This window comes from Centruroides vittatus, unplaced genomic scaffold, assembly GCF_030686945.1.
Source record: "Centruroides vittatus isolate TY-2023 unplaced genomic scaffold, ASM3068694v2 contig_82, whole genome shotgun sequence".
Classification (NCBI taxonomy): Eukaryota; Metazoa; Arthropoda; class Arachnida; order Scorpiones; family Buthidae; genus Centruroides; species Centruroides vittatus.
This window is the reverse complement of record NW_027122533.1, coordinates 825,610-846,617: the sequence shown is the minus strand read 5'-3', so window position 1 is coordinate 846,617 and position 21,008 is coordinate 825,610. Positions and strand designations below refer to the sequence as shown.

The window sequence follows — 21,008 nt, the reverse complement described above, 5'->3', positions numbered from 1 at the left end:
AAAATATTCCAAAATGTGTAGTTCCTCTTAAATACTGAAAAATTCTTTTAATTATCTTCCAGTGACTTTTCATGAGTCGATTACTGAATCTGCTCAGATAATTGACGGCGTAGCTTATATCTGGGCGGGAAATTGTTGCTAAATAAAGTAAGCTTTCGACGGCTTCGAGGTAACGATTTTGTTTTTCTAGTGGCTGGTCATTGAAAAAATTTTCTGAATTCGTTTTCATTCCTGGCTCCATCGGTGTATTCATGGCATTCACTTGATCATACCTAAATCGTTTCAAAATCTTTTCTGTGTAATTAGGTTGATTCACAAAAATTCCCTCAGACGACACTTTGATCTTCATACCTAAGTATGTCATTCGTGATTGTAAAGTCTTTTTATAAGTAATTTCAAACTTGTCATTCAGTAACTTCAGAATCTTGAAAATATCCTCCTCGTTTTGGGCGGCAATGAACCCGTCGTCTACGACCAATACTATTATCACACTTCTGTCGTTGTTATAATAAACGCACGGGTCGTCGTCGGTATTAGCGAATCCTATCGTGAGAAAAAAGTCAAAGACTTCGTTGTTCCAATCTTTGGCGGCTTGCTTTAAACCGTACAGACTCTTTTCAAGCTAGCAAACATTTTTGTCCCATCAGAGAATCCCTCTGGTTGGTTCATATATATCTCTTCTTTGAGATTGGCGTGTAGGTAAGCTGTCTTGACATCAAAAGCTGTTACTTTCACTTTACTGGATGCTGCGTGACTGAGCACGAGTCTGATGGATGCATGTCAGGCCACGGGACTGAAGGTATCCGAATAATCAATGTCTTGTCTTTGCTCGAATCCCCTCACAACAAGTCTGGCTTTCATTTTTCCATTCTGTTTACAACGTAACACCCATCGGCATGTAAGAGGTTTTGCATATTTTAGAGGTTCAACCAGGCCCCAAGTCTTCAGTTTGATCAGGCTGTCGTACTCGTTCCGCATAGCCTTATGCCATCCTTTGTCCTTCAAAGCCTCCTTAACAGAGATATCCTCGGTTTTTCCTATCATGGCATAGTTGTGAATAAGTCCCATCTCATAATCGTTGAATCTATTTGGAGCTTTTAGTTTTCGGCGATCTCGTAAACTTCGTTAAATTTCCTCTGGTTGTTCTGGTCCTTCATCGGTTTCTTCTGAAGTGATGTGTCGTGAATGACTTTGTGAACATCTATCATCTGAATTTTCCACGGTTTCTTCTTTAGTCTCAGGATATTCTATCTTCTCTCCTGTTCATTTTTCTTTCATGCAGGTCTCGACTTCGGCAATGCTTCCTTTAGTTTCAGACTTTTCATTGAAAATCACATTGTCAGAGCAGACGACCTCCTTTTCATCTGGCAAGTAGACTCTGTAACAGGGTGAATCGAGATCATACCGACGAAGATTCCTTTCATAGACTTTCTCTCCATCTTTCTCCTTTTATGATCCTCAATCAACACAACATTCACAGCCAAAACTTCTTAGTTTTGAGATGTTTACCATACGTCCAAACCAAAGTTCGGCAGGACTTTTATCATCTACAGAGCTTTCTCCGGTTTGATTAATGGTGAATACAGCGTAGTTAATAGCTTCAGCCCAAAGATTCTCGCTTAAATTCCTAGCATGTAAAATAGATCGAGCTGATTTTTCTATGGTGCGCATCTCAACTTTCTATTCATCCATTTTGCTGCGGTGTATGTGTTTGTTCTGGTATGTAAAACTCCAAGCTCCTCCAATAACTCTCTGGTAGTCGAATTTTTGATTTCTGTCCCGTTGTCAGACCTTAGGCTTTTCACTTTTCTTCCAAATTGATTTTCAACTAATTTCATGTATTTATCCAATGCTGCAGGGGCTTCATCCTTGGTTCGTAAAAAAAATAATCAGTCCTAAAATGAGAAAAGTCGTCCTTGAATAAGAGAAAATATCTTGCCTTTCCCAGAGATAAGGTGTCCATTTCACCTAAGTCAACATGTATCAGATCCAATATTTCCTTCGCTACCTTGTTATTTCTTGGATGAAAGATATAATGTTGTTTGCCGTAGACACAACCAATACAAACGTTGTTGTCCCAGTCATCAATGTATCTTATATTGTTTCTGTCCAAAATACTCTTGTAATACTTCACATTCTGATGTGCCAGTCTTTCGTGCCAGACTTTGATTGAGTTGGCCATCATACACATTCCTGCGACCTCTCTACGGAACATCATTTGATATAATCCTTTGAGTCGTGCTGCTGCTATTTGCTCCTTTTTATCGGCTGTTTCGATAATTGAAGTGTTGGCATTGGCAGTCTGAATAAATCCTTTAACCAACATTTGGGTAACCGAAAATAGATTGAATGATATATTAGGAACATATAAAACGTCTTTCAGGGTGGCTGGTTACCATTCCTTTCCATTAAAGACCTCGAGCTCGACGTCACCTACTCCGATTCCATTGATTTCTGGTTTGTTCCCGAGTATCAGCTTCATATACTCCTCCAGCGCTTTGTAGTTTGTCAGCCATTCTTTCTTGAAGGTCATGTGCTGTGTGGCAGCACTATCGTGATGCCAAATATCCTGTCGATCTCGTCTTGAGTTCTTGTCATTTATTTTCGTAGACGTCAATCCTACGGTGACAAGAGCTCGTCGTTGTCATTTGGTCTTATCTCCTTCGTTTGATTCGTCTGACTTCTCATTGTTACATTCCCTTGCGAAAAGGCCCTTTTGATTGCAGTTGTTACAATTGTAGGTTTTCTTGCAGTATTTCAAATATTTCTGACACGGCTTATTTTTGCAATATTTCTTTACGTGTCCCTTCTGTCCTCATTTAAAACATTCGACTCCTGAACTTTTCTGCTGACTTCTGTCCTTGTTAGCTTGCGTTTTCTGCTTTGAAGTGAGGGCATTCTATGCAGTTGATTTCTTCTTGTCGTCTTCCTTCAATCTGTCTTCTTTCAGTCGAAGTCGCTCAATTAAAGTGTCCATGTTCTTGTCCGTTGGATTAGCATTATCCCATGACCTACTGAAGTGATATAGTTTTGGTGGCAGTATTCCGAGCGTTCTTGTTATAATCCAGCTTTCCTTAATTGTTTCTCCTTCAGCTTTTAAATCTTCTGCATATTGTTGAACTGATAAGCAATTCTCCACTATAGACTTGCTTGAATCATACTTATAATTAAAAAAATTTCTCTGTAACCCTTCAATTGTGAGATCGGACCTTTTACCATACAAGGTTTCTAATTTGTGTACCATAATATATGCAGAGGTGCAATTTGCAATTTTCTTTGCGATATTACTGCCCACATTTAAACCTATACAAGTTTGAGCGTCTAAATCTTTTTTAATCCATGCTGCAACATTTGCCGCATTACTCGCATCTTTAGGTTTAAGAATAATTCCGTTCGCAACGTCATACAAATCCTTCGATCTCAACGTAAGACTTAGCTTAAACTTCCATGAAATATAATTAATATTTCCCTGCGAATCTTCGGACAAAGTTTCCATTTGAGATTTCACGATATCCATATTGACAGACTAAATAATTTACTTAATTAGTTTTGTGTCTTATCTAAATACACTTACGGTGATGACGGGTAGGAATTCACGATCACTTACAAACACTGACGAGGTTGACCGACGATTGAAGCTCGTCAAAGATGACGATTGCAGACGACGAACGAAGATGTGGCTGACACGTGTCTCGACCCAACTTGCGGTTCTCAATTTATGCGTTTTCCTTTCTCTCAGACATATTCGACTGTTGAGATTCGTTCACGGGACATGGGCTCATAACCTGTGGTGATTTCTTTTAACCGTGAACGAATCAAAAGGCGGGATAAAATTAACAAAAACGTTTATTATCTTACGTATATCCGACTTGGATCTTACACAAAAAGCATCTACCCAACGTGAACAATCGACAAGAAAAGTGTACATTACATTAGACAATGAACCAAGACTTAGTATGTAAACAATTTACCTTTTGTATATACCTGTATATTACGGACGATAAGACGTACTTTTTTCTTAGAAAAATTGCCTCCAAAATTCAGGTGCGTCTTATAGTCCGTAGCGTCTTATAGGTATTTTTAAAAAAAAAATTGCTTAAAAATTAAGGTGCTTCTTATAGTTCGTAAAATACGGTACATGTATAAACGACCGACAAGGTTATAATTCAAGTTATAAACAAACGGTCTTTCGATGGTCCGGCGTGCAAAACAAATGGACAGATAGTGCCTAACTAAAGTGCGGTTTACAATGACGAATATGATTAACCCTAACACTATCCCCATATGGCCGGGGTCCACGCAATTTCAATGGGATTGATGTGTTGACTAATGGTGTCCGCTATGTCGATTAATACAGCCGGGGAAGAAAAAGAGACGTTGCCAATCGCCTGTATGGCCGACCTACCTTCGGGAACATGTGACAGACGGGCTCAGGGTCAAGGCGTAAGGTACACATTTAAAACAAATTCTTCTCTTTGTTTAGATATATCTACTGGTGTGTCAGTAGTCTAAACAATAAGTGTTATGTATATACGTTCTTTTTATAGGTGACGTGGCGCTCGATAAAAAAAAAATAATAAGGTTTATTTATTTTCGCGATAAAGACCCTCTGTCAGTGAGAAGTTGGAAAGACGTTTTGATTTTTATATTTTTCGGGAATTTACTCTATTGTATGACAATAGAAAATTAAATTTAAAAAACGTTTACCTTTTCCTCGTAGTTCATTTGTCATTGTATGATTGTATGCTCTAGCCTGTCGGCTTGTTGTCTTTGTCAGTATCCTTGTTTTGCAATAAGTTAACTTTAAGTTAGTAAATTAGTACGGGGTTTCTTTATGCAGCACTAGAGAAGCGCTCTACAGCGAACCGTTTCTAAATGTTTGCTGAAAGAGATTGCTGCAACAAAGATAAAGCAGCTTTTACGTCCGCTACACGTGTAAAGCAAAATGGATGCTTGTGTGTCTTCTTCTTCTTCTTCTTCCTCAGCTTTTCCCACTCTATGTAGGGTCGCTGTTTCTGATAAGTCGCCTCCACTGCTCCCTGTCTTGGGCTGCCTCCACATTCAGATGCCTCCCTCTCAAGTCCTCCGCCACAAGATCCATCCACCGTCTCCGCGGTCGTCCCCGCCTCCTCCTCCCCCTCACTGACATCTGCATAACCCTTCTTCCCACATACTCTTCTTCTCTTCGTACCACATGACCAAACCACTTCAACCTTGCCTCCTGTATCTTTGCTTCTATGTTCGTAACTTTCACAGTCCCCCTCACACATTCATTTCGAATGTGATCCCTTTTCGTAACCCCACACATCCAGCGGAGCATCCTCATCTCCGCCACCTCCATCCTTTTGACATGGGTTTTCCTCAAGCTCACAGTCTCAATAGCATACAGCATAGCTGGTCTCACCACCACCCGATAAACTTTCCCTTTCAACCTAAGCGGCACCCTCTTATCACATAACACACCTGACATATCCCTCAAATTCCTCCAGCCAGCCTGAATCCTGTTTGTCACCTCCTTATCCACACCTCCATCCTCCGCCACAGTTGACCCCAGGTACTTAAAGGTATTGACTCTGCGAAATACGTCTCCCCTCAACTCCAGATCCCTCTCCCGGGCACCATCCACCTCCCCACTACACATATACACTGTTTTACTCCTACTCACCCTCAAGCCCCTCCCTTCCAACGTGCCCAACCACCTTTCCAATTTAACCCTCAGCTCCTCTTTAGTCTCGGCGCACAGAACGATATCATCTGCATACAACATGGTCCAAGGCGCCTCTTCTCTGACCCCGTCCGTGATTACCTCCATCAGCATGTTAAACAAGAAGGTTGAAATTCGTTGAAATTCGTTCGAAGTGAAATTAATCGATTTTATCGAATATTTATTGCCTTTTACGCAGCCCTGAAAATGGCTGTTGCCAGTCCCAAGCCCGGATAAAGGAGGAGGGTTGGCGTCAGGAAGGGCATCCGGCCGTAAAACATTTTGCCAAAACTACATGATGAGTCTCAGAAACTGAAACTATGTGTATAATACGATATTATGCTGTCGAAGTGATTGTTGATAAAAATATTATGTAAAGATTAAAAAGAATTAAATTTTATAAAATGATTCTGAAAGTTATCTAAAAAATAAGAAAATACTATGTTTTAAATATAATTATACATCTGCAATCTCTTTACTTCCTTGACATTTTCGGAAAGAGAAATGCTCAATTCTTTATATCTCTTTCAGTGGCGTGCCGTCATTGGAAGCGGTGGAAGCGCCGCATCCACCTTCCAATGACCTTCCCTTGTATTTTCTAAAATATAAATTTTCATATTTTAACGTACTTTGACTTAATTAAAATTAATATTCTATTTAACTGCATTTTGTACATTATTAAAAAATTCTATAGTATAAAATATATACTATATGTGAAAAAAACGATAAGATTGCTATTGTATATTCGAATGGCGGAATGGAAGCGCTTCCGAGACAGCTTTCAAGGCGAGAATAACTGAATGGTGTAAAGCAGCAAGAGGGCATTGGCGCATGCGCTTTACAGAGCACCAACCTCAGCCGGTTTAGCTGGTGAAAATTACACACGTGTAACGCTTCCAACGATTCTATCCCTTAGCCACTGGCAGGGAGCTATCTGACTAAGTGAATTGTTTAAGATTTAAAAAGTAAAGAGTATTCAATGTTATTTTTATGTACGGTTTTTTGCAAACTTATATTTAATTACAGTATAATTAAAAGAAAATTATAATTATATTGACAGATTTTCAGACATAAAATCTCGAATTTTTATCACTTTTAGATATTAATAATTTTAATATTATGAAAAACAAATTTTCCAAGCGTGTTTTAATTCTATAAATTAAGTAAATTTTATGGGAAATTTTTTGATTTATGTAAATCACGTAGTGAATCGCAATATTTATATTCGTGTCCGGATTATATTGACAAGTAACTCTTATTAACACGTAAAAACACGTAAACAGATAATGAAAATCTTCTTTACTCGCCATGTCCAATCACCAGGAACAAACTATTTAGACTGTTTTACATAATTTGGCAGAGGCGTGGCCTCTAAAGAAAGGTCGTCTCTGCTGTGGAGAATAGTTTGTTCCTGGTGATTGGACATGGCAAGTCGGCTTCTTACAGAAACACAGCTTCCCTATCATCAAATGTCACGGCACGCCACCGATCTCTTTATTTAAATATTGTAGTTCTTTAACTAAAGCGCTACTTTTGGCTATAACTATGGAATTAAAGGATAGATTACGGCATCCATGTTTAGCTCAAGCGGAAAGCGTTTCTAAACTATGATGCAGCGACGTGTAGCGATAGCTGCTCGTGACGTCATTTTCGCTACACTCTCTCTGCATAAAGAAATGCGGTCTAGGTTTAACTCACTAATAATATTGATTTAAGATAACTAAGTTAATGAAGTAAAATTTAAGTTACCGGTGTATTCACTGTTTCTCCTAGTTGTTTCAGTAAAGTTATTCTCCTTTTTACAGGGCTCGCTAGCTTAGTTTCTGTATTATTTTAATAGAAGTTTGAAGCCATTACTGTAGTTTTAAACTTTAAACATTACTCTGTTTAGCTTTTATATAGCTGCAGTACTTATTGGTTGGTGTATGCTACAAATTCAGGTTTTTTTAGACCCATTAACTCTCACGCCAAATTTTATCGTAAAAGGAGTAAAACCTTAGATACACCGCTCAGGGAGATTCCTTTCTATCTCTTCTATTTCTTCGCCCTCTTTCTTCCTTCCTTTCTTCCCTCCCTTTTTTCCTGCCGGCTAAACACTTTTGTACTGCCGTTGTCTTTCATTAAAATAAAGTATTCAAAATAAACTTACTCTTATCAAAATGTAAGCAAAGAGTGGTATCACAGCATCCATAGTGCTAACATCTTTGGAAAATCGATTTAAGATTTCTCCTGAAAAATATAAAAATGAAAAATATTAATTAAAATAAATAATTATGTAAAACATATTCATTTTGTTATTATTAATTGTAGAAATATCCTTCAGTATATCTGTACGAATAACGTTTTCCGGAATTTTTACAAATAATTCACTGTACTTGGTACATTTTTATCCACATAATCATTTAAGAGAAGGAAAATGTGATTTTTATAGTATTAAAGTACTTGATTTTTCTAAATTAATGACTGAATTTAACTCTAATTATCGGGAAACTGTAGTTTTATAAATTGACTCCTTATCAAAAGAATAAAACATTAGACACACTTTGGAAATATGTATATATTAAATAGTGTGTCTGATATTATCTGATATTACACATATGTTAATACTCGATATTTAAAATACGAAAATCTACAGACTTTGTTGCATGATATGTTAATCAGAAATGATAAATTGTGAAGTTTAAAACTATGATGTAATGATTTTAAACTATGACGAAATAATTAAAAATACTTTTCTTTTAAATTCTATAAGCGTAAAAATCGTTCAATATCATGCAGGAACTAAAATGAAATCTCAAAGTGTACCTGCCCCAAAGAGACATAGAACTAAAAACTAGTCTGCGGTGGTGCCATTTACGCTGCACCGATAATAATTCTTTCTTCCTGACATAGGTAAAGTAAAAGTAAGCCAAAAATTGTAACTTATTACACGACAAAATGTTGCATTGGCATCTATCAACTGTGGTCGAATCATTTGTCTTGAAGGAAACCACGACAATGGCCTTTGGTAGTATTTTTCTCGTTTTGAACCTCACTGGGATCAATGCTCTTGTATTACACAGGGAACGTACAGTACATTCATTTATACGTTGCATATTACGGATGCAAAGTAGGCAAATTGAAACATTACCAGATTTTTCCTCATGTTTGTTTCTATTGAAATGACTCAACATTACGGGCTTAGCATTACTACAATAAAATATTGGCCTAAAGAGCTTAAATAAAAACTAAATTCGGAATCTTCATCAAACACTGTATTTAGAAATCAGCCATCTGTAGATGTCCCAAAACGACAACACAGATGACACGTTTTCAAAGTATATATATATATATACGAGGGTCATTCTAAAAGTAAAGAACGTTTGTCTCTCTAGATATTTTTATTTAAGATAATGAAACAAAACTTATTTTACAACACATACGATACCTTAGCTATTTTTCTGCGTAGTTTCTATACAAATTTAAATATTTGTCATATCGTTTCACCAGCTTTTCTATGCCTTCTGCACACTCAGTTACCGCCAAGTTCTTGAACTAGTCATTAACGGGCTCTTTCAGTTTGTTGTCACTTCCATAGTGATTCCCAATCAAAAAAGTATTCAATTTGGAAAAAAGATGGTAATCATTCCGAGCCAAGTCCTGGCTCGAAGTACAGCAACATGAAGATGTGCGTTATTGCTGCTGCGTTGACGAAGAACTTGCTTATGCAGATTGTGTAAAGTTTTTGAACATTTTCCTTATAGCCAGGACTTGGCTCAATGTGATTACCATCTTTTTTTCCAAATTGAAGACTTTTTTGATTGGGAATCACTATGGAAGTGACAACAAACTGAAAGAGCCCGTTAATGACTAGTTCAAGAACTTGGCGGTAACTGAGTGTGCAGAAGGCATAGAAAAGCTGGTGAAACGATATGACAAATATTTAAATTTGTATAGAAACTACGCAGAAAAATAGCTAAGGTATCGTGTGTGTTGTAAAATAAGTTTTTTTTCATTATCTTAAATAAAAATATCTAGAGAGACAAACGTTCTTTACTTTTAGAATGACTTTCGTATATATATATATACGTGATACGATCCAAAAATTAGGGGAATGCAGTAATCTATGACAACAAAAGCATGTATTTGAAGTTACAGCGTATGAAATGAATTCTACCAAACCACCTCTACGTGTTCAGGTTAATTTCACTCATGTGGTTGCCGGGAGGCGGACGGAGTCTCGTTCCTCCTTTTTATCGGCTAACAGGTCCGTGAGACCTGCCCACGTCGAGATGGCGGTTCGGATGAGTTACGCGTTTCGCGTTACGCGTTTTTATGCGAGTGGAGGAAGTGGATGGGGTCGACGGTAGAGCGGCGGATGATAATATTCGAATAAAAGACACTACAACGGATAATAACAACAACAATGATTTATTAAAGCTAACATGACAATTACAAAAACGGCGAGCGTCTGTCGCCTGAGTTCGGATTCGCGGAGGGAGAGTTCACAGGAAATGGGGTCATACCTCGTGATCCGGGTCGGTCCTTCCTCTAGGTCAAGGTATCATCGGCAAGGTATGCCTTTCGTTCGGGCGGGTTCCGTCGGGACTCGGGATGCACACGCTCTGTCTAATCGACACTACGTAACCGACCTGGAGTCGATCGGACGGACTCTATGTAACCGACCCCTCTTTCTTCCCTCGTCGCCCTTTTATCGTCCCGGTCACGTTGTTCAGCTTCACCAATCCGCACCTTTCGTCGGTTGTTCCTTCTGATTCAATTTTTCTTTCCCTTTGACTCATATCCCTTTTCCTTCTACACGCGCGGAAAAGGATGTATCGTTACCGGCTTAATTCCGGTGGGTTCGAACTTTCGAAAGTTCGAAGTTCCGGTGGGTTCGAACTTTCACACTCATGTCATGTGATTAAACCGAAAGCGCTGCTGCTTTTTCCGGTGATAGTTACCTTTGTCCTGCGACGTAATCAAAGTGGAGTTTCAAGAACAACCTCCAACGTTAAATTTTGTCAGCGTTTAGGTAAAACACCTACGGAGTTTTTAAAATTGCTAAGAAAGGTGTACGGTGATTCTACGGTGAAAGGTCACGGTGAAGTCGAAATGTTGGAGGTTGTTCTTGAAACTCCACTTTGATTACGTCGCAGGACAAAGGTAACTATCTCCGGAAAAATAGCAGCGCTCGCGGTTTAATCACATGACATGGGTGAAATTAACTTGAACACGTGGAGGTGGGTTGGTAAAATCCGGTTCATACGCTGTAACTTCAAATACATGTTTTTGTTGTCATAGATTACTGCATTCCCCGAACTTTTGGATCGTACCACGTATATACATACATACATATACATTTACTAGAATTTACTGCTAGTCAAAAATGAATTTGCGTTAAACCTAGTTTTAACTAGACAAAACGGGTTTTAACAAAGACATCCAGCATAACCAAGTTTCAACTAGTTAAAATATATATATATTTTAACTGTTAAAAACATGTTAGTTAAAATATACATATATTTTAAATATATTTAATATATTTTAAAATATATATATATTTTAACTAACATTTTTTTAAACAGATTACAGTTGTGACTGTAAAATATTACACAGTTCAAAATAAGAACAAAGTTCGTATTATAAAGAAATGCATGTATGACGACCTACGATTAAAATTTACTTCATATGAGCATTTATTGATAAAAACAGAGCGGAACTGAAGCGTATTTTCGTTCTTTAATATATTTTTATTTATAATGTTTAAAAACAGGTTCTATGGCCTTACTCACAAAGCGTGTATCTCCAGTGCGCAGATGATTTTAACTAATCTTGATTGATTATTTTCTTTCCAGAATACAGGTTTAACGGAATGACTAAGCTGTTTTAAGTTGACTTTTTCAATAATGCATTCTGTCAATCTAACTTCAAAGACTGTGTGCTTCAGATCAGGTATAGGTAGTCATTGAATTGTTTTGGTCACATAATTATATATCGTCATTTATTCAAATACTACGTTAAAAAATTTTGTGTATCGTTCAGCTTTAGTAAATATGAGTCAATAAGCCACTGCAGAATTTAATTCAAAATAGCGATACTGTCATTCTTATTAATGAAATTAGTGCCCAAATTTTTGCAATGCGAACGAAAATTGTACATAAACAGTCCATAAATAATGTTTACATTTCATATATACAAATTATAACTTATAAATGAAAAAAATTAATCTATATGTTAAATATGTTTGTGGGCCAGATAAAGAATCTGAAGTAACAGATTATACTGCACTTTGTGAACATCACTGAATTTCTGGTTACCTTGAAAAATAAGAAGTTGAAAGATAAACGTCTTTCGTCCCATAACGTAGTTCAACCTATCAAACGACAATGGATCATCGAAATTCTTTAAAGCTCAGAGTAAATATTTTAAGAATTATGTAAATCTGGTTGCATCATTTCACTCTTAATTTTATAAATTTTGACTTAGCTGTCAACTTTTGTAATAATTTAATTGTTCATATTATAGTACAGGATTATATGAAATTTTAAATATCTAATGAAAAATGTTAACTGTAAAAAACCTATAACGTATATCTTTGATACAATAAATGTAAGTATACAAAGCATCCGAGTTACGTAAGATACCAGTTATCGAAAAATTTCTTTCCGAATTTATTTGAAACTAGCAGGTAGGCCCGGCGTTGCTCGGGCAAAAGTAACGATAGCGAAGATTAAGATGATTACATTATAGTCACAAAAAAAGAGTAATTTCATCAGCAAACTAAGTTTTTCTAGAGAAAAGTCGAATTTGAAATTCGAATGTTCTAATATTGTTCGATTTTCACGACGTCTTTTGATTATATCGTTCGATTTTCCTGAAAGGTCAGGAAAAACCGAACTAATCTGTTTAAATTTGAAAATCGACTATGTTCCAACATATTATTCTTTTTCTTTTTTTTCCAGCGCCCGTAAATCTTGCACGTCGCTTTCTCTTGTTCTCCATTGTTACTTAACACTTTGGTACTTAAATCTGGTACCCTAACTGTGCACCAAATTTCAACTTTCAACTCCTAACCGATTGTGCTCTTAACATTTCCATTGTTACGTAACACTTCCATTGTTGACTCTTCCATTTTTACCATTTCCATTGTCACGTAACACTTACATTGTTACTTAACATTTCCATTGTTGATGGAAGTGTTAAGACTTAATCCTGTCCCACTCCCCCGTAGGGAGGAATTTCGAAAAATCCCTTCTTAGTGTGCGTTCTCGTGACGTACCCTTACTGTGTACCAAATTTCAACTTTCAACTCCTAACCGTTTGGGCTCTGCGCTGATTATTATTATTATTATGTTGGGTTAAGTGAGATATACTCGGTTAACACCGGTGGCTGTGTACTATGCCGGTCCAAAGTCAAGGCATAGTAACCAAAACAGAAATTAAAGAAGTGTATCAGTGTGTGTGTCTGTATTCAGGAATTTTCTCACAATATGACATGTATTCAATATAGTGGCCTTCTGTAGTGTGATGTATGTGTTTCTATTCAATTGTAATGTGCCCAGGCTTTTGTGTAGTGTGTGTGGTATGACACCTATAGAGGAGAGAACAACAGGTACAATAAGCACCCTATCCATCCTCCACAGATGCCTTATTTCCTGGGCGAGTTCTGTGTACTTGCTAATTTTTTCAGGGCATGCGTTTTGTATATTGTGAGTGTTTGGAATGGATATGTCTATAATGTATGTGATTTTATTGTGTTTGTCAATGAGTGTGATGTCTGGTCTGTTGTGGTAAATTGTTTTATCTGTGATTATGGCTCTGTAGAACATTTTGTGCGTGTTGAATTCCAATACTGTCTGTGGAATGTATTTGTAGTATTGTTCGTTGATGTCTACTAATTTGTGTTTCCTTGCAAGCTCTTGGTGTATTATATTTGCTACTTGATCATGTCTGTGTAGATAATCTGTCTGTGCCAAGAGCTTGCAACCAGAAGTGATGTGTTGTATAGTTTCTGGCTTAATGTGACATTTTCTGCATGTGTCATTTGTGAGTGTTGCATCTTTGAATATGTGTTTTCTGTAGTTTTTAGTATTTATGACCTGATCCTGTATGGCGATCATGAATCCTTCCGTCTCCCCAAAGAGGCATCCCCGAGCTAACCAGGTGTTTGACGCAGTTTTGTCAACAAAATTCTGGGCCAGATCGTAAGGATGCCTGCCATGGAGTGCCTTTCGAGCCCACGATTGCTTAATGGTGTCTATGCTTTTTATATGTTGTGTTGTGTCCATATGATGTGAGTGTAAGTTTAATGGTGTGTTATTCGAGTCTGCTAGAGTTACTGCTTTATGTAATTGTGATGTTTCTTGTTTCTTGTAGTAAAACTCTCGCAGTGACTGTATTTGTTTGTAGTGAAGGTTAACTATGTCAATCAGGCCATGTCCGCCATCTTTACGTGGAAGGGTTAATCTTTCTTTGGCAGATTCAGGATGATGTTGTTTATGCTTAGCAAGTGTAGTTCTTGTTTTCCTTTGGAGTTGTCTTCCTTTGGAGTGTGAGTCCAATGTATAACTCCAAAAGAATATGTGAGTACTGGGATGCAGTGGCGTGCCGTGACATTTGATGATAGGGAAGCTGTGTTTCTGTAAGAAGCCGACTTTCAGGGGCAATCAGTTAATTGCGCGTCAGTGATGGTCTAGGGTCCATTCGTACGTGCGAATGACAAAAATAAACAATTTATGTACTTTAATTCTAAAATACAAATAATACATACATAATACAATTATAGAAAAACTTGTTTCTTTTTTTTATTTTCTATAAATTAACTCTATTCGGCGATGTTTTCCCGCAAAGTCGTTAATTACTTTATCATAAAAGTCACTCGTCGTTGATTCCATCAACGTATTTAAAAGTTCTTTTTCTATAGAAAGCAACGCTAGTGACGACAATCTTTCCTCCGACTGAGTGTTCCTGGCGAATGTATGAATTCGCTTCATTGTTGAAAAACTACGCTCAACAGACGCACTGGTAGATGGTATTGTAAAAATTAATGATATTAAACCATATAATTCTATTAGTACGTCTTTGTTTAGGTCATCATTAATTATAATATTTTTTATGTCTAAGAGTGACTTGCCAATATAGTCCGGACACGAATATAAATATTGCAATTCACTACGTAATTTACATAAATTAAAAAATTCTCCATAAAATTTACGTAAAGCATTAAAACTCTCTTCGGGAAATTGTTTTTCATAATATTTAAAATTATTAAAATCTAAAAGTGATAAAAATTCTAGAGATTTTATGTCGGCAAATCTGTCAATACAATTTTGTATCAATGTATCCATTATTTCATAAAACAGACGTCTATATAAATCCTTTTTAGACTCAATATCAGTATGTCTCATTCCTCTTTTTGGTTGAATTTCTAAAAAAGTTTCATCTTTTTTCAAAGCGTCCCAAATCAAATCAAAATCATTTCTTTTCTGTCGTAAAAAATCAATAAAGTGATTTATTCTAGTAATACAATATGCTATATTAAATTTTTTTTTTGTAATATATCAAAAAGGATATCTGAATGTGCAAATATTTGATGAAAAACTAGTAATAAAAAGTGAAAATCAAAATCTATTAAATAATGGTATAATCCTCTTGCGGCAATTGTAGTATCAGAATCCCATTGTTCTGGACTTTCAACCATATTCAACAACAAAAGTTTTAATTCTTCTTTATACTCCATAACGCAGTTTACAATCCTGCTATTGTAATTCCATCTAATAGGTGTGGCTGAAGGAAAACGCTTATTGACTTCTAGGTCTAAGGCGTGAGATCTTTTAGAAGATTTAGAAAAAAATGAAGAAAATCCTGTCATAGTTTGAAAAAATATTTTACATTCTTTTATATATCCAACAGATTGAGAGAAAACTAGGTTCAATCTGTGAGCATAACAGTGTACGAAAATAGCATGTTTGGATATTTCTTTAATTTTAGCTCGGACACCATTATGTTGTCCGGCCATTACGGCAGCACCGTCGTATGTTTGTGCCACTAATTTTTTAGTGCATTGAAATTCGTCTAAGTAACTCTTAATGTGAGTGAATAACGAATTTGCGTCTCTGTTCTCACTCACATCAGTAAAGCCCACAAATTTTTCTTCGACGTTACCGTTTTCTTTCACGTAACGAAATACAGTCGACATCTGGGCTCTGTGGCTAATGTCCGTTGTTTCATCTACAATTATAGCAACAAATTTTGCGTTTTCAATTTCTTTTTTAATTTCTTGCAATAAAACGTTTCCTAACGAATTAACGAGCTCATTTTGAATTTTGTTCGATAAGCCAGTAAAAACTGTAGACTTCTCTAAATGCATTTTTAATTGATTATCTGACGTACTTAATAAAGAAACGAGTTCAATATAATTACCTCTGTTATTAGATTCAATACATTCCCTATGCCCTCTAAATGCCAATTCTTGCTTTGCTAAAAAGCATGTAATATCTATTAATTTAGATACAATATATCTATTAGCCGTAACTATCTTGTTATAATTTTCAATATTAATTTTATATTGTTTACTAATGTTAAATTCTATTCTATTTTGATTTCTAAATTGCTTCAATTTTACGAAAGAATCGATGTGACATTTACGATTTTCGTGTCTTTTTCTAGCTTTACTCAAATTATTTAAATCGTCAAAGCCATTCTTATTCCACACACTAATTTCATTTGAAAATAATAGGCAAGGCCAACAAAACAATTTTTGCATTTTTATGCATCCACAAAGCCATTTTACGTCTTGATAAATTTTATCGTGAAAATGTCGAACAAATTTTTTTGTCGAAGTACTTATATTTAATTTAGGCGTTGGTCTTTCTCTTTTAATAATGGCTTCTTTTTCATTATATTGTATTGAGCCAAAACTTTTTTTAAGTAAATTTTCAATATCACAATTACAGTTTAAATCGCTAGCCATGATATAAGGGCTAAAATTAAAAATAAAATTATTAAAACTTACTTAGTAAAATAAAATTTGTGATGGATATACAATTATACATACCTGGTACAAAATATTCAATTGTATGAATATACTTTTGCGAAGAAACGTATATAAAAATAACATAAAATATTGTTTATTTTTAAATATTTAAACAATCCACTGAGTTAAAATTGCTCCCTGCGAGTGGCTCACGAATGGAAACAGAGACGATTTTGGTAGGTGTACAGTGAATGCATGCATGACAAATCCTGAGGGTGCCGATACCGGTCAATGTCAAATGCCTCTTTTGTCGCATCACTAGTATATCTCAAAGGACGCAACAGGGCCGTTGTAAATTTTAAACGTTTCTCACCATAGATGTAAATATGTTAAACTTAATAGTCATTTGTTTTCTAACTACTGCAATTCGTTTTAGTACCAGGTGTACACGGAAATCAGTTTCCCACTGTACTAAGCTAGTAATTGCTTCGGTTAAGCTTTTGTTTAAGTCAGCAGGGTTTTACTTATGTCACCATTCCCTAATCTCTTAATTATTTAACTACTTCTTAGTAGAAATAACTCGAAACCAGTTACTTTGTACTCGAATATCTGTAGTCTTGGGAAAAAAGTGGAAAGAAATTTTTATGACAACCGATACTTAGATCGTACATTTAAGGAAAATAAATTCTAGAGCATTTTTTGTACCATTGTACGTCTCATTCATTAAATTTGGTTGTAAATAATGATGCCAAAGTAACAGTTAATTTTTTAACATTATACAAGAATTGTACACGTTTTTTCTGCATTCCCTTACAGATGGGACATACTATAATCGTAATATCACCGGTTTAACATTGAAACCCGTAAGTAATATAAGATGGGAGAGCGGAATAAATATATCAAATATTTTAATGGATTTTTTAAAACTCCCGTCAACTATACAGAACTATCATAAAAACATGCCAGTAAACTCCTATCGGTTGGGTTAAGTTATAAATCTAGTCTAGGGTGGGCAACCTTTTTTATAACACGGGCCAGAATAAATTTTACGTTTTTCCGCGAACCGTAGTAGTTAATTGACGCCTTTTTGTGACTCGTAATTTTTTTAGTCTGCAAATATGAAATAAATAAATAAAAAGTTTACACTACATTTATTTCTCTTATCGTTTTCGAAAATTACAAAGAATTGGAAAATTAACTATTAATTAGTTATTTTTCCAATTTAATAATCTATTAAAGATCTCGCGGGCCGGATAGAAACTTTTCGCGAGCCGTAGCTGGCCCGCGGGCCGGGGTTGCCCGCCGTTGATCTAGTCTACTCGTGATTCACGTAATCGGGCGAGAGCGGTCGAATATCTAGCAGGCAGGCAGGCGGCTAAACAGCCCAGAACCGGTCCGGGATATAAAGCTGTACTCTTTACGAGTGTGTTGCTTACCCGGTTTAGCCGGGTAAGCTAAACCGGGTGAGGTTGGTGCACTGTAAACCGCATGTGCTAATGCCTATATAATCTGGCTGATTGGAGACTGACCCGGTTTCGACATTCCTTCCGCCACCGAATTATTCGAATATACAATAGCAATCTTATCGTTTTTTTTTCACATGTAGTATAGAAATTTGTAAAAGATACATAATGCAGTTATAATAAAATATTAATTTTAATTAATTCAAAGTACGTAAAAATATGAAAATTTATATTTTATAAAATTCAAAAGAAAGTCATTGGAAGGTGGAATCGGCGCTTCCATCGCTTCCAATGACGGCACGCCACTGCTGGGATGACATATGTGTTTATTGCTTTAACTGTGTGTTTTGCATTTAACTGTGTTCTGAGAATAGCATTTAACCTACTTTGGTATTCATTAATTAATCTTTGCTTTATTTGTGTATGTTCTGTTAGTTTGGCCTGTTGGAATCCTAAATACTTGTAGAATTCGCTCTCTTCCATGGATTCAATCATGTCTCCATTTCCAAGCGCAAAATCTTCTTTCTTCAGGATTCCTTTTAATGTGAAGTGTTTTGCATTTATCTAGGCCAAATTCCATTTGTATGTCCTTGGTGTATGAATGTGTGATTTGTAGGAGTTGATGAAGTTGTTTTTGAGTGGATGCATGAAGTTTTATCATCCATGTACATGAAATGTGACAATGTAAACTGTGTTGTTTTTTTATGCCTGATATTGTAGTCATATTGTGTGTTGTTTACATGTTGGATAATGGGTTCAGGGCTAAGCAGAACCAGAGAGGACTCAAGGAATCTCCTTGAAAAATTCCTCGCCTAATAAGAATTTGGTTTGTTTGTATGGAAGTGTTATGAACCCTGAGATGTAGTGTTGTTCTTCAGTGCTGCATAGTATTTTGAAAGAATGCAATGAGTGATGGATGTATTTTGTACATGTGTAGGATATGTAGCAGCCAACTGTGTGAAACACTGTCGAATGCTTTTCTGTAGTCTATATATGCCATGTGTATGTTTCTGTGTTGTCTGTGTGCTTGCCGTAGAATGACTGAATCTATGAGTAACTGTTCTTTGCATCCTGTGATTTCTACGGCAACCTTTTTGTTGTTCCGTTAGAATGTCGTGTTCTTGAATATGTTTGTATATTTTGTTTGCGATACAGGATGTCAATAATTTGTAGAGTGTTGGAAGACATGTAATTGGTCTGTATTGTGTAGGGTCTGTGGTATTGTTGTTTTTAGGTTTCATGTAGGTGATGCCTTGAGTAAGAAAATTTGGCATGTCTTGTGGATTGATGATGATGTGTGTTAGGTGTTTAGCTAGTTGCTGGTGCAGTGATGTAAACTTTTTGTACCAGAAATTGTGAATGTTGTCTACACCAGGTGTCTTCCAGTTGTGTGTTCTGTTAACAGTGTATTGGAAATCATGTATGTTTATTTCAGCACAGGGCATAGTTGGTATGTTGTGCAAGTTTCTGTTCTCCTCCTCGATCCAGCCTGCATCAGCATTATGCGTGACAGCACTGGACCAAAGAGAAGACCAATATGTTGTGAGTTCTTCTTCTGTTGGTGTGCCACTGTGCTGTGTATCAGTGTTTGCTTTGTTATTAATTTGTCTGTAAAAAAAGTTTTTCATTGTTTGTAAATAATTTATTTTGTTGTTCTCGTAGTGTACATGTTTTGTATCGTTTGAGTCTATGTGCTTTGGCAGCAAGTTTTTGTTTCAGTGTATCAATGTATTCTGTACTGCGTGTGTTGTGATGTTTGTGTTTTGTGTGTGTTTTTATTTCCTTGAAAATGTTTTTGAGCTGTTTCCTTAATTTGGGTGTTATATTGTTTTTAGTGTATTGTCAGCCTGCCTAATTGCTGTCTAATGTCATTTATTTGTGTTTCTATTCTTCTCTGCCAGGCAGGCTTGTGATAGAATTGTGTTTTCTGTGTATTTGTCTGTGATTGTACTTTCAGTCCATGGTGTGTCACTGCTGTGACTGCCCCAGCATAAACTAATGTATGAATGTCTGCGAGTGTAGAAATTGAATGAATGTAGTGTGGTAGTAAGTGAGTGTTTATATAATTTAGTGTTTTTCCTACTACTTTTGACGTGTGGATTTTTGGTATTCGTGGTCATTGTGTGGGATCTGTGCCTGTATATTTAGTGAGTGTTTCCTGAAATATAAGTGAGAGCGTATTAACTAAATCCATGTCTATGTCATCAGTGATGAATGAGGAAGTGTTTGTAGTATCAATAGTGGTACTTGTTGTGTGTGTGCTGTAATCAGTGCTTGTTGCTGGATTATCCTGACAGGTTACGTGATCTTCATTAATGTTAAATGTTTCTGTGTGTTGATGTATTTAATCAGCAACATGTTGTTTGATCTTACCCCTTATCCCATAAACAACATTCAAGTGTTGTTTGTGGAATAAGGTTGTTGTGTATAATTGTTCTTTTTTGATCAACAACCCTTTGTTCGGTGACAGTGAGATGAGGATACTGTTGTGTAAATCTATGGTGTAGTTGTTGTCTGTATGCTGTCATGTTTGTTTCGAGTTTTGAGATGGTGTAATAAGTACGGATGATAAACTCGCTCATTTCCGTTGTCCATTTCATCCGTTGGCGTGGTTTTCCAGCCTTTGTGGTCTGTGGATGCATTGCCACAGAAACACCAAGGCTAGTTTAGTTCCTCACATCTGTTGAGGGCATTGCAGTAGCCATGCTTGGTCCGGTGCTGCTTTCGCCACTGGTAACCAAGGGAGACTGTGGCCTATTTTTCGAACGTGAGCCTCTGCCTAACCCACGAACGCGGACCGTGTTAACCCGGGCGACGTCCGAGCCGGTATCACATTTAGATCTGGTTACTACCATGATACATATCTCCACAGAATGTGGGTGTG

General features: G+C 36.4%; 1 protein-coding gene across 1 annotated transcript in view; it reads right to left on the bottom strand.

Moving 5' to 3' along the window:
* The window catches only part of LOC136982328 (ATP-binding cassette sub-family C member 4-like), a 62,531-nt gene that overhangs the window by 7,644 nt on the left and 33,879 nt on the right, over positions 1 to 21,008 (bottom strand). Inside the window, exon 10 of the mRNA XM_067278803.1 lies at positions 7,854 to 7,933. Coding sequence (XP_067134904.1) covers positions 7,854 to 7,933 — 80 coding nt within the window. The remainder of the gene's footprint in view (positions 1 to 7,853; positions 7,934 to 21,008) is intronic.